This window comes from Pyrgilauda ruficollis, unplaced genomic scaffold, assembly GCF_017590135.1.
Source record: "Pyrgilauda ruficollis isolate IOZ18807 unplaced genomic scaffold, ASM1759013v1 scaffold217, whole genome shotgun sequence".
Taxonomy (NCBI): Eukaryota; Metazoa; Chordata; class Aves; order Passeriformes; family Passeridae; genus Pyrgilauda; species Pyrgilauda ruficollis.
The window spans coordinates 177240-192208 of NW_024521095.1; the positions used below are offsets into that span (position 1 = coordinate 177240).

Here is a 14969-nt window from a genome sequence, read left to right on the forward strand (position 1 = left end):
GTGATAGTGCAGCACCAAGGGAGTTTTGACTCTCTTGTCTTCCAGTAGTTTTTCTGCCTCTGATTTCATGCTTGTTGTCATACACAGGGTGAGTTACCAATGATTTGTTTCCTGGTACTTTCAGTTTTCAGGAAGCCAGGGTCATCCACACAAAAGTGCAGTACATTTCAGTTGTAGTCATAGGCCTGAATTAGCCTAAAGGTTCTAAAACTAGGCTGTGCAATCACCTGGAATACCCTTTTGCTCAAGGAATCCATGTGCACTTGTGGCATGTTAAACTTTAATTGAAAGAACTTATCAAATAATGGCATCAGCACACTACATGGGGAATGTTTGTTTTTGGCATACATTTCCAGGAAGAAAATAGAGTGTTTCATATTTGGTAACTGACAGGAAACATCTGGATTTTGAAATGTCAGTATTAAGCATGTGATGTGAAAATCACTATGTATTTAAATTACAAAAGAAAAAGTGTGAGCATCAACGAAGTTAAAATTTGGGCATAAGGAGTGTTACCAGCTCCTTGAAAAGAAAAATTAAGTGCACTTAATGATCTACTGTATTTGTATTCACAACAGCAATTTTAGCAAGGTGAGGAAGTGGGAAGTTACCATAGCTTGAAACAGGAACACAAAAGTTAGAAGCTGAGTTGTTGATCAATTCAGCTGAGATCATGCTCCATTCTATGTTAAAAGCCAAGGACAATCGAAGCCTTGGTCTCCCAGATTTTTCCCTCTTTTTAAAAAAATGTTTGGGGTAAGCAGTGCTGTTCAATATATAGCACCTCTTCTGCTTTGTATTCTGACAGAAATTTTGGGAATTGGCAAAACAAGTCAGTGAATTTATGACATGGAAGCAAGTGGAGTGTCCTTTTGAAAGGGATTGGAAGATTCTGCAGTACTTGCTCTCTGTCCCAGTCTTCAGTGATGATGGTAAGGAGCTCTGGACTTCTGCTGGGGTGGTGTCACTGGCTACTGCTTAAACTCTTTCTGTTTTAATTTGTGGCTTCCTCACAGTAAGGAAAGACTGTCCTGAGGACATCTCTGTCTGGCAAGTGAAAAATGTTCCTCCCTTACAAATGACAGAGAATATAAGATTTTTCTTTTATGTGCACATAGTCTGTGAGGATCAACATTGGTTCTGAAATAGAATGAACTAATGTGATATGGTCCCTGTAAATGTCACATGAAATGTATTTATGTGGACTTTCAGGATACTTTGCACTAAAGGGTGCTGCTTAAGGAAGAAAATAGGGACTTCACTGGCTACTTACAAAGCACCATGTCCCTGGGCTCATTTTATTTTCTCTTGAGTGCTTTCTTCTCCTCATGCTTTTGAGTTTCCGCTGGTTGGTTTTTCCCCCCTCAGGGTAGTCTTTGTTCTCAGGCACAGTTTGTTAGCATTGTCTGGGTGCAATTATAAGCAATGCTGTACTTCCTAATGGGATTCTGAAGCCCTAAACTGAGGGATGGATAATACATTCCTGCTTCATTTAACTCAGTCTGCTTTGCAGGGAGAGCAAATTTTAAAATGCCTGTAGGCCTAACATAATGTATTTGCTTCTGATTGCAGCACTTTACTTGGCTTCCTATGAAAGTGAAGGTCCTGAGAACCACATTGAAAAGGACAGATGGAAGACACTAAGGTTTGTGTCAGAGGTTACCCGGATCAATAAATAAATAGAATGGGATACAGAGCAAGCATCAAGCAGTTAAAACCAAATGGAGTGTTACATGTGTCAACAGATGGGGTACAGCATGGTTGTAAATCCCCCCCCACCCCAATCTCTTGGACTCCTGGAAAAAACAGAACAATCAGTCTTTATCTTAAAACCTCTCTGTCCTTCTTTCCCTTAGGAAATGGAAATTAGAATAAGTAATTTTGTATTTTAATTCCTTGTATTACTCAGTGAAGGAAGAAAGTACTTTTTAAACTCTCAAGAAATCCTCACTTCTCCACGAGTACTATACAGAGCGCTCTGGATTCCACACAGATGTTTTCACAGCTTCTGCATCCCTTTCTGCACCAGCCTTTGAGACAGGGCTGAGGTTTGCCTAAAGATAACTCTGGGGCAAATGCATAAATGAAACCAGTTAACAATTTAGAGTTCAGGCTGGGTAAAAATATTCAGCAAAGTCATATTTTTGGCTTTTCTTCTACTGCTATTAGAATGCAGCCTCACCAGCTCTTTGATTTTACTAATTGTGTTGGGATACATGAACCGTTGAGGCAGGGGATGTAACAATTCCATCTGATTGATTCCACTCATTTTGAGGAGAAGACAGGAAGAGAGTTACATCAGGGCACAGACATTCCACGTTACCCGTGGTGACAAGATGAAAACCTGTAGTAACTGGAATCTCAGTTTCACAGCTTCCTTATGATAGTCACTCTGTCTGAGAAGATTTACATCATTCTGATGCTTGCCTTTACCCATTTGCATTTCCCTCTGCCTTTCAGGTCAACACTTCTGGGCAGAGTCTAGAGCACACCACGTCTGCTGTTGCTGTGTTACATGGATTGCCAAGGGCCGTGGCTTGGTTTATTTTTCTGTGCACTGAGTGGTGCTCAGAATGATGAAAGATGTGCAGTCAGTTGCAGTATTGTGGCAGCAGAGATGAAAGAAGTTAATTCAAGAACAAACAGGCAGCTTCTCCCATCTGACAGATGAGACAAAATCACAGCCCACTCATCTGGGATTCAGGGTGAAGTATTGATTGAGAATCCTTTGAAGATCTCAGATGGTGCCTGTGAATCATTTCACACCTGGATGGAATATTCTTTCCTTTCCTTCTGCTGCAGCTTGCTGCTACAAGGACTCTGCAGAGCTGCTAGAAGGACTCGCAGGAGGTTACAGGGGAGAAATGTTCACCATTCCTTTTGGTGAAACCCAAGTCTGCATTGAAGAGCTGTCATTCCTATTAAGCTGAATATATCCCAGAAGTTTGGGATTGCTAAGAAGGGAAAGGACTGGACACAAAAATTGGCTGCTGAGGAGAATTTCTGCCTACCACTGTAATGGTGGTTGGGTTTTTTGTCTTTTTCCAATGTGTTTTTGAGTTGGCTGCGGGCAGGCAAACTCATTATTATTTTAAGTTATTTAAAAAATATAAAGTAATAAAAAGGCTGTGGTAGAAAATACACCTATAAAAAGATAGTAGCTATGTAGCTCCACAACTTCTAGGGGAGGCTTTTTCTTTTGTTCACTTCTTTACAACTAACCACTACATGCTACAGACACAGTTATTACTGTGAGATTTTCTTAATCTTGATTTTCCATACTTGACCTTCTTATATTAGGTTGAACAAGCTGACTTTTCTAGAATAGTCATTGAGAAACTGGCATAAAAACTGTTGAAATATGAGAGTATGTTTTTATTAAGTAATTTTTGTAGCTACCTTTTTTTTTTTTGAAAGGGTAACAGTGGAGAACACAATCCACTTTGACTGAAACAGCAAGAGGCCAAAAAGAAAAAAAAAGAGGCTTCTTCTCAGCTCCAGCTATGAACAAAACAGTCTTCCTGTGTGTTTGCTTTAGGGATTATGTTTATGACTGTGAAGTAGTTCACTGTGTTACACACTTAATACATTTTTAGTAGCTGTGAATACTTAGTCACTCTATCCTAGGAGGAACCTGATTGAAAAAGAAATACAAAACTAAGCTGTAGCTATAGATCACCCTGGATGCAAAAATCAATAAGCAAACTACATACTTGGCAAAAAAAAAAAACCCTATTTGCAATGATTCTGCTGCTGTTGTTAAAAAAAAAAAAAAGGAAAAAATAAGAATAAATATATTTATTTGTTGCACTGCATCTCTTGAGTTTTCAGGTAAGGAGGTTTTTATGTTCTGTCTGTACCTTTTCAGGCATACATTTTTATTTTGAATTCCATAGTAACATGTTGAGGTAGCCTTTGTTAATGGGGATACTGTCCTTAACTACAGCCTGTTTGCTGAAACAAGGTACTGGAAGTCTCTGAGTTACATATTCCACAAGGAATTCCCTTCTCACCAGGGCCTCAAGCCCTGAGAGAGAAGGTTTCCTCTCCTCCTTTCCCATTCCCTGTGTTAGGGGAAAGGAGGAACAAGAGGCCAACTCTTGGAAAGGAGAAAACTGCTTCTGCTGTGCATAGCCTTGCCTCCCAGCTTTCATCAGGTGAGATCTTTCCTATCCTCCCCTCTACATGCCTCCCCTGGTGTTAAGGGCTTCATGAGGCTTATGTCTGGTGCATGAGAGGGGAATGCAAATCCCAAACCTCTGGCAAGCCAGAGCTGCTCCTTCAGCCGTTATTTAACTCAGTGTTTGATGTTAGAGCCTTGCCATGCTCTGTGCCCTCTTCTCCATAATTTGGTGCAGCCAGACCATGCTGGGCTTTAATTTTGAGCATCCCAAGCTATGTCAGGCTGTTGAACTGCTGATGTGGAAAGCACCATTCACACCTGTCCATAGCAAAGGGAGAGAAAAGGACTGATTCTTCCATGGTCAAGCAGCTCCCAAAGGAAACATCACAGACTCCCAGAAATGAGGAGTCACAAGAACTCGTTAACTCTACAAACTGAGTGTTCAGGCAGGACTGAAAATCACAGCTCAGTGCTGACAGATGCTCAGTGCTTAATGGGGGCAGAGGGGACAACGATGTCTCCTGTACAAATGGCTCAAACATTACTTATTTCTTTGTGGTGCGCTTTCTTCTGGTGGTGCAGAGACAAAAACTCTGCCTCTTACAGACCTGTGTGAACCAATTTATTCAAAAGAGTCTATAGATGTCTGGCTAAGCCCACAAGAGCAATACCTGTCCTTGCCACCCAGCTATTTCCCTGCTTTCCCGTTTGGAAAAATCTTGATGGCGTCACCATGAAAAGAACAGTCAGATGAATGCAAAAATGTGCAAGAGCCTATCTACAGCTGTCATCTCTGGAAGAACAAGTAGGAACCTTTACATCCACGTGGATATTTTTCATTTGTGTTGCATTTTGTCAGCCTTCCCAGACAGATGTTCTTGACAGAGCTGAAACTGTTACTTGATCTAGCACTAAAACAGGCAAACAGGCCATTAGGCAAAACACCATTCATTTTCCAAGACTTCTGCTACTCAAGGGAATATTCCCTAGCATTCTGGGAGACTTTCCTTATATGTAAGTAAGGAAAAAAAAAAAACCACACATTGAAAACAACACAAACACTGCAGTTAATAAAAAAAAATAAAAATCCCAAATAAGAGGAAAATAAAAAGATGCTTTAGTCTTAAGCTAAAATTCTCTTACAAAGCTATAGTAAAAATATAATAGACATATCAAACTCTTTTTCTTATAAAATGCATTAGAGCAATGTAACAGTCTAGCTACAGCTATAAGTAAAGCACTAGTGCTGAAACAAACAGATGTTAAAGTAATTACAGTCTAAAAAGGAGCTTAAACAAAAAAAAAAAAGAGAAATAAAAAACCTTGCCCCAAAAATAAAAAAAGAAAATCTCTGTTTCTCAGAGATAGATGAACTATTATGCTAGAACAGCTCATCCTTGAAATAGTACCCCATAAGTTTACATAACCTATAAAAACAACACATAAAAACATATAAGACAACTATAAAGCATAAAAAACTTTCACACTGCAAATTTTCCTTTTCCAAGCAGCTAATTTGCTATGACATTAAAACCACAAGAAATCTATTTCTTCTAGAAAAGTCTCCATAGCATATCAAGAGACACCCCTCTCCCTAAAAAAACTAAAAGAAAACTATTCTGAAAATAGTACACTAACTAGAAGTCTCAAATTTTGTCTCTTTACATTATCAATTAAAAGTATAGGAGGAAAAAAAAGTGTTCTAAAAGTTTTATTTTAATTTTTATTATTCATTCTTTTCTATTAATAAAGTTTTCTTTATACCCTTTAAAGTTTTAAGCCTGCTTTGCTGTCCTCCTAATTCCTATCTCACAGCAAAAACAAAAACAACAACAAAAAAAACCCAAACAAAAACAAAAACAAAAAAAAATCATTCGAATAAGTGCACTGGCATTTAGCCAGCATTAAACCCACTACGTTAATTAGCGTGTTAGCCGAAAATCTCAAATTAGCAAACCAAAACCACTACACTTACACTTACTACATGTGTGTAGCATACTCCTTTGTGGGCTTTCTGCAGTATTTTTGCTGGAAAAGAAGAATAATCCTTTCTTAGTGCACCAGTGTCTGCTTTTTCTCTCAGCTCCTCTGTCTAATGTCGGTAGCAGATTTTTCCTGCTTGAAGGGAAGGCATGTGCTAAGCTGACACTTCATACTCCAAGATCTGATAAAGTTCAGTGAGGGTTTGGTGCCAGCAAGGGCATCATTTGGTACCCACTGACACTTCATCACCCTTACACTGTGCTGCATAAAGCTCTTGTGGAATATGATTTTTTTCTTTCTCCGTCATTAGAAAGTTTTATTTACAGTGTGACCCAAAAGGAGATCTCACTGTAAGCCAAGTAAATACAGTGTCCTCCTTTCACAGAGATTACTTTTCAGGAAGAAAAATGCAGAAGATAATGTGAATAAAGCAGCTGGTTTTTATCAGCTATTTATGTAGCCAAAGAAGTCTGGGTGCCAGTGATTCTGTGGGGCCAGATTATCTGCTTTCTTGTAGTGCTTTTCTCCTCTGTCTTGTGAAGTCCAGAGGCTGGTAGGGGAAATGATTCTTAGGTGGACTTCCAGCTGCAGGGGAAAGCAGCATCTGGAGCCAGTGTATTCCAGCAAATAATAAACCAAGCAAAATATCTGTTGGTGTTACAGCAGGATTTTCTGCAGGCCCCCAAGTCTGGCCTAGTGGTCAAAAGCTTAAATAACTTTCCTGGAATTAATGAGTCTTTATTGTCTGATAACTCAATAGCATTTATGTATAGAATGCCTCACTGCTTTTTAAATGAGTTTTTCTTGGGAGAAAGGTATATGTAGGAAGCCAGAAATAATTAGGGCTGGGAGAAAATTATTTCAGAAGGAGTTAGACTTTCCCTTGTCCCTTTTCTCCTCCAGACAGTTCAGAGGAGTTGAATTCTGCTTTTCCATTAAAAAAAATAGAAGAGGATCTATAGAGTAATAGAAAAGAGAATCTGGTAAGAAATGAATTGGCACCCCTTTCCTGAGGCATAGCACATAATTGTAGCCAGCAGTATTGGATAGAAGGAAGTGCAAGCAGTAAACGTTTAAATTACAGTAATTTGTTTGACTTGCATATGTTGAATTTCAGGTTTGCTGCCTACGAAGCTCCACTCAGAAATCCCACAGTGATTCTCTTGTAAAGGGAGTCAGAGGTTTAGAGTCAGAGTTTAGAGAAGATAGCCTCCAATGCAAACAAGAGTAACCTAGAAGGATGACAGCAGTTTACAAAAAATATCAAGCAATTAGTAAGAAAAGTTTAGAAAAGTGGCATGTGAAACATGAGGTAAAACAAGTATTGTCTACACACAATGTGTTTCTTCCTACTGCTGTTGCTAAGGTAACAATCTATTCTGATGCTAACAATGAAGAACATTACTGTTTCTCCTTAATTTCTGTTTGGGCAAATATACAATTCTTTTGGTACTTCTTTTTGTTTGGCAGTTCACGATCAGGCCTAGAGGAAGCAGCAGGTGATGCTCCTTGATCCCTGTGTGACTCAGTTTGATAACCAGCAGAACTGGTATTCAGAGGCTGTTTCCCCTCCATTAAAAAGTGCCTACAGCATTACACACTCTCAAGCAACCTCACAGAGAACAGGTCTCATGTGAAGATCCAAGCTGAGTTTGGAGGGTTGAGCACTAAGGAGACCTGATCTGTGAATTTCTGTTTCAACAGGTTTAGTGAGAACTTAAAATTGCAATACATGTTGAGATGTTTTTCACAAAAGATTAATGAAAATATATTGTGGAGCAATGTTCAAAGAGTATGTCATTAGTAGATTATGTTTGAAGAAGGTAAGTGTATGAGAGCAGTGCATCACAGTGTTACCTTTTTAACAGATAAAATTTTTCTTTCCTCATACAAAATCCAATTCAGATTTATCCCAGATGGTTGCTTTCATAATACAGACTTTCAGGACACAGTACAGTATTTTTGATGTTCCATCAGGTGTTTGTTATACTTAAGAAACAGTCATTCACCACCTTTAGAAGTGAACTGGGAATTTATTTAAGTCCATATATTTGTCTATACAAATTTCATTTCATATAATAGTGGCATACTTGATTGGATTATTTAAATGCTGCTTTTCTTCTCAAAGAAGAAAACTCCTTCCTTTTTATTAGCTGCCATGGGAAGTCATAGCTACACAATGTCTTGTGAAGAGTGCCAGTTGGTATGTCAGTAGTTAGCTGGCTTTCAGTAAAAAGAAGTGAAGAAGGCACTCCAGCTATCCAGCATGACTGAGAGAGGCTTTTCAGTTAAGTGTTACGTGGCTGTCCTGTTTAAATCCCTTATCTGTAGACTGCTACTTTTGAATTGGGTTTTAAAAATTGCAGAGGTCCTGTTCTGTGTGGCAGGAGAGGAGGGTGGGTGTTTGTCCCTCCTACGCAAGGAGAGGACACTGACATTGCAGGTGCAGCCGGCTGGTCCCTCTGGCTGTTCCTCCAGTGCCCCTCTCCTGTGAGCCCTTTCAGTCCATGAACTTTCCTGCTTTCAGCTAATGCCTTTCAAGATGTGGAGGGGAAACTTTAGTCTGATGCAGGGTGCCCTCTTGTGATACAAATGAAACAAATCCAGAGAGCCGGGTGGGATGGGATGAGGAAAATTGAATGAAAGTTCCCAAGAAAAAATGTGTTAGGATTGTGACCATACCCAGAAGCCAGCAACTGCTTTATCTCCACACTCTTCAACTTCTGCCAACATGTGGTGTGAAGCCAATGAGAATTAAGCATCATAATGAATTTTATTGGGGCATATTTCCTGCCCAACTTCATTTCTCTCAGCTTTTTCCCTGAAATAGCTACCTTGTAATTGAAATAAAGCTAAAAGCAAGCAGTGATTCAGGTAGGGCACTACATCCTGGTTTGAACCACCTGGAAAGCTGGTTTCTTTGGAATAAAGGAAATGAGATTCAGCACAGATGTTATCTTGCTTAATGCCCAACTGAAAAGTGTTCAGGTATTTTGAGATTGAGATGGAGTAAAATGCAGAATGAAGAGCATTGAGAGCATGATCAGAATTATCTCCTTGTAATTTTAGGTCCTACTGAGTCAAGATTACACTCTTTGAATGTTTCTCTCGGGATTTGCCATGTATGGTATATGATTCAACATAAATGTTCTCTTGTAATTCCTTTTTTTCCTCTTAACTGCAGATGGGGACATGCAAACCCCAAAAAGAACTCTAGGGTTTTTTGTAAAGAAAAAAACAACAAGTCTGCCATCATGCACTCATTTAATTTTTGGAAACAAATACTCAAGTACTTGGGGAATGAACCCAATGAGCATATTAAAATGGTTATGAATAAATTTATTCTCCCTCTCTCCCCTTTCTCCCAGGCTTGTCATTGGTCAAATGCAAAAACATTGGTTCTAAGTGCTGTCTCTTGCATGTTATTTCAATCACATTCTTGCTGCTTTTCTCAGTCTGTTCATTTATCAGTTTGATATCACATTGCTTCCGCAAACTCCTGTAAGCAGACGAGCCATCGAGTTTACAATTTGGAATTTGCTTGGTTATAGAACAAATTATATAATGTAGGTAAGCTCATGGCAACAGGCTGGCTCCTGCTTTTCCAGCAGCAAACATTTGAAAGCAAAATGGCCTTAAAACAGTTATCTGAAGTTGAGGAAATTGCTTGTCTTGGAAACACATTAGGTTTTGAAGAAACACTGAACAGAGATAGAGACAGACCAGAGCCAGAGGTAGGGAGTATCTGCTCATTCTTGAGACCAGTCTTTTGTGTCAAGTTACATTTGCCTTGGGCTCTTTGGGCAAAAGAGCTTTGTATACTGAGATTCACCTGATGTCACACCTACAATCCAGGTTGTTGCACATGTAGATTAAGACACTGGAAAGAACCAGGCACCTCCAGCACTTCATCTCCTCTCAGGTGAAGTGATCTCACTCTTTGCTGTGCTTCCTGGAAAAGGTAAAATGAGGGTTGATCCCGCATTTAGTAGATGGAATATGAAGTAGTCCCTGACCCTACATATTTCTTTCAATTTATAGAATAAATATGTGTTCTAGTGCACTGTATCTCAGTGGGGGAGCTTGAATGACTTTCCAGATGTGTCATACACTGAAGGATCTGTGTCTTAAGTAAGCAGTTCTTCAGCACGTACTAAAACAAAGTGAAGTGTAGCTCCTTTCTCTTCTTGCACTACAGAGCCAAAGTATACACAAAATACATCCCAGAAAAAGAGGGGCTGGAGACTACAGGCAGATGGAGGTGGTCTGGAAAGGACCACACACATTGTCTGGAAATATTCCTGCTTCCAACTGCTCCTGGCTGTCTCAGGGAGGATTGGGGTGCAGTTATCTGTAGCTGGCAGAACTGACTGAAGCTATTCTTTGCACTGTGGAGCATCTGTGTAGCAGATTCTGCCTGGGGAGGTGTCACTTGCTCTGCTGGAAGAGCCTCCTCTCCTGCTCTGAGCACACTTGCACTGCAGAAGTGACTTGCAATCTGTTGGGCACAGTCTGCCCCTTCTTCTAAACACCCAGGGCCAGCAGGTCCCTGAGGCTTGATGAGGGGAGAAAATTAGTAACAAGGTAAAAGGGAAACTAAACTGAAAATAAATCCTTGCTGCGTAAGCAGAATTTGTTTTTCCTATCACTGTGCCACAGTATAAGGAAAAAAGACCCTGCAGCCCTCCCTTGTTTGGCTTCCCTTGTTCGGCTGCCATCACCAGCTCAACCACCAGATGTCTGCACCGAACAGAAAACTGAAATGTAGCACTGAGACGAGCAGCTGGGAAAAGAAATTAAAAGAGGCAAAAAGTGACAGGGAGGAAAAGTACAAAGGGAGCTGTAAGGTTTCTTTCCAGGCCTCAACACCCTTGAGGCAGGGATGATCCTCAGGCCCTCCTGGTGAGCTTTCATCTCACAGTGCAGGACTATATTTCCACCACCTGTGATGTTGAACTGAGATGGATCTCTTTGGAGAGTGCCCAGGAAAAGGGAGTGCTCGGAAGCAGTGCTGTGGCTGTTTAACCTGCCTGCTCAAACTTATGACTTGATGGGCAGTCCCACAGGAGAACTTTTTCAATGTAAGGATGAGACCTGGGTCAACACCAGAAAAGGTTTGCGAGCAAAAAGTAACCACAATAGCAAGATGCTTTGAAATGTGATATGTGATAGTTGAACTAGAAAAAATACGAGTGTCTTTTCAAAGTGTACTAGGTCACAACTGAATCCTAACACCATCTATTCTTCCATGTAATCTAAAGACTGGTTTCTGTTTGGGAATTAAGAAGCAATGCCATTTCTCTCATAGAGTTCCTCTTTTGTATGCCATAATCTTTGTTATCATATCTGCATGAAGAGGCTGCTGAAGACATCCTAGCAACATTCAACCTGTCAATCAGTTGTAAAGAGAGGCAGTAAAATTTGGTGAACTTTGCCCAGTGACCATTTTAGCGGGATGAGAAGCTATTTTTCCCACAAGGTTGAGGAGAAAGATTTTTTCTTGCAAATGGGGACAGAAAGAAAAGCAGGATCTCTCTTGTTATCTGCTGCCTCCTGATCAACCACTGTTGTGATCCCAGCCTCAGGCCAGGACTGCAGCACCACCTCTTGCTGAGGGTGTTGTCCCAAAAATGCTTCTCTCACCCAATGTGCAAGAGGCCAATTCACAGACTTGAGACATTTATTTACAGTTCTGTGCAGACAGGGGTGCTGGGTGGCAAACTCACAAAGCCAGCATGACAGCTTCCAAAACCTTTCACTAAAAACATGCTTGCTTTTTTTTTTTTTCCTTGATAGCAGTGGAGCTTAGATTATTGATGTGCTTTAGGTTTCAAACAATGTTTTTCTAATTGTTTGATTTTTAATTATGTTACTATATGAGCCAAAACCACAAGAACAACCGCACATCCACAATAAAAAAAAAAAAAAAACACCAAAAACTTTTATTTGAGGTGGAAGGGAAGAAGGGATCAACCCCAAACAAAACACTCTTTCTGGAAGTAGGGTGGGCAAGTGAGACTGTGTTGTGTTTGAAGTCCCTCTTCTAGATTACCAATTCAACAAACTAGTCACAAAATTAAGAGCAAAATTCTTAAAATAAAGAAATATTTCCCAAGGCACGAAAGAAGCAGAAGCACTGTTATATTCTAATTCCTGTTTGATTTCTACCTAAAAAGCAACATTTAACACCATCAATTTTATTCTGCTACAAAACATGAAAGCAGCAGAAGGGTACAATCTAAATCCCCATGTTTTCAAGCTCCTGCTCCTCAACACTTCATGGCAATAAATGTCTCATCTATTTCTCTCTAAGACAACAGTACAAATGGAAAGGATTAACAACAGGCCACCCCTGTTGTGCTTCACAGGTTTATTGCTGCCCCTGCAGTTTGCAAATAGGACAATGGTTATTATGGGATATAGGCCTTGTGTGATATGATTGCACAGCTTTTTCTTTCACAATAACACCAAAATAAGTTGCAGGCTTTCCAAATTTTCAAGCTAAATTCTATCAAATGAAGTTCTAATTTTTCTTGACCAAAGACCCCTAATTTTTCCCAAACCTACTGCTACCCTGAAACAAGTTCTGAAGGGATAAAAAGGTTCTGTAAGATATCTAAGGAATTTTTAGAAGAGGTGTGACAGCTGGATCTGCCCACACAGGTATGAGGCCAGACAATGCCCTGCAGCTCACCTCAGTCCTTTCAAGCCTGGAATGCTGATCTCCAAAAGGTTCTGGGAGGTGAACTCCCGGGTGTTCCCGTTCCGTTACTTTTTTCACCTTATCAGCAAAGAGCAAGACCTCACAGAGGTGTACCACAAAGAGGGAGCAGGCTCTGGATTCCTGGCTGCATTTCTTACCAACTTTGCTACAGGAGAAGAAACTGCCTCAGGGAATTGGAGTCAGTCGCTGCATCCCAGAGCAGCTCACTTGCAGAGGGGTTACTGGGACAAGTTTTCTCATCACGTGCTTCACTGAGTACTACAACATTTCTGGTTTGAGACTGTTGAGTAGTGAAATGTATGTGACCAGCATTTTTTTTTATCATTTTTTTCTTTTGGGGGCCTATCCTGTTAGAATTTATGGAGCTGCTTCATCCCAGACATGGACAGAAATTGTGGAACACTGAGATCTGTTGGAACCAAAGGAAGATTTATAAGTGGGCTGTCCCAAAAGGAGAGGGTAGTTGTAGAGAAGAAATTTGGAGAGCCAGTGTCATTGAGACCACAGGTTGTCGTTGGACTAAGTCTTCTTGACAGCATCCCTAGGAGAGGTATGTATGCACCTCTTTGCCTGTTGTAAAATCCTTTCATCCCTGGTTTGTCAGGCTGTTTGGGTGAACAGCCCTTGGAGACAGATATTTTGAATCGACATAAAGATACGTGCTAGGAGATAACAGCCCTTCAGGGAGAGAAACGCTGTACTCCACCAGAAGTCAATGTTGAACGTGGGCAATGCTCCGTTCTGGGGCAAGCCTGAGTGAAGATACATCCTAGGACATGGGCAGGCTCCTCGCACGCTGTGCAGCGATGTTTGAGGGTCACCCTGCGAGAACAAGGGCTGCAGGATCTCTGCAGCTGCGTGCCCGGCAGCCACGCCAAGACCCACACTCACAGAGCAGCGGACAGCAAACAGGACAAACACCTGTCGCCCCGAGCTGGGCCCTGCATTTACCTCTCTGCCAGGTGGGGTGAGCCCGGCTCGGACGGGCTGCCCCTCCCCGCCGAGCGCGGCCCGGGCTGCCCGCCCTGCCCGGCCGCCGCCCCCGCACCGCTGAGGGAGGGACCGAGGGGCCGAGGGAGGGCCGGCCCGGCCCCGCCGCATCGCATCCCCGGCCGCCCGTGAGGGAGCGGCAGCGGCTTCGTGCCCAGCCCGGCTCCGCGGGGAGCAGCGCTCCGGCCCCGCTCCAGCCGGGCACGCAGGTGAGGGCGGCCCGCGGCACCGGGCGGGCGGGGGCAGGGGCAGGCCGGGCCGGGGGAGCCGCGGCCTCCCGGGGGGTACCGGGATCCGGCGGGGCGGGGTGCCGGCCCGGCAGCGCCCGCACCCCGCGTGCCTGCGGCGGACACGGGTTCGGCTGGCGCTGGACCCCGGGAACATCCCCGGGCATCCCCTGAGCACCCCCCGGGCATTCCCTGAGCATCCCCCGGGCATCCCCCGGGCGTTCCCTGAGCGTTCCCTGAACATTCCCTGGGCATACCCCGGGCATTCCCTGAGCATCCCCCGAGCATCCCGCGGCGGGCGCGGACACCTCCGTCTCTGCCGGGTGGGTTTTGGGTCTCTCCGGAGCCTGGCCCCGTCTGCCCAGTGACCTCGAAGGAGCGTGTGAGGTGCCCAAACACAGCGCAATGGATGCCCTGTGTGCCTTTTGTCTCCGGAGCTGTGGGTAAAGCCGGTCAAGAGCAAGGCTTTAAGTTTTCTGCTAGAATTGGCTACTATGATGCTGAATTACCAAAATCACCTGTCAGTCTTTTATTGATTCCTGCCACATACAGGAATTTCCTACACAAGCGGCCAGTTCAGTGCACGATGTGGAAACAGGGATCTGTCAGATCTGGCTGTCTGTTCCATTGTCCACTGACAATTAACTGTGCATATACAATGGGAAGACAGAAGCTGCTAACATTGTCACTCCAGGGAGGCTGATAGATTGTGAACCTCAAACATCACACAGTAAACCTGTTCTGTTTCTGGGTACAATCCAAACAGTAGATTTTTCTGTGCCTTGGGGCAGTCACTCTGCCATACATAAAGTGTGTCGGATATCCTTTATTTGAAATGCAGTGATTGCCACCGCTTTTAGTAGCAGGACTGCTACAGTGTGATTATGTGTTTCCCAAAATCTCCTCTCTGTATTGTAACTTT

General features: G+C 42.4%; 1 protein-coding gene across 1 annotated transcript in view; it reads left to right on the plus strand.

The window, feature by feature from the left end:
* Window positions 1–9459, plus strand: part of RASGEF1B (RasGEF domain family member 1B) — a 31863-nt gene extending 22404 nt beyond the window's left edge. Inside the window, exons 12-14 of the mRNA XM_041468324.1 lie at window positions 809–932; window positions 1573–1645; window positions 2461–9459. Of these exons, the coding sequence (XP_041324258.1) occupies window positions 809–932; window positions 1573–1645; window positions 2461–2485 (222 nt within the window). The 3' untranslated portion in view covers window positions 2486–9459. The remainder of the gene's footprint in view (window positions 1–808; window positions 933–1572; window positions 1646–2460) is intronic.
* The last annotated feature ends 5510 nt before the right edge of the window (window positions 9460–14969 follow it).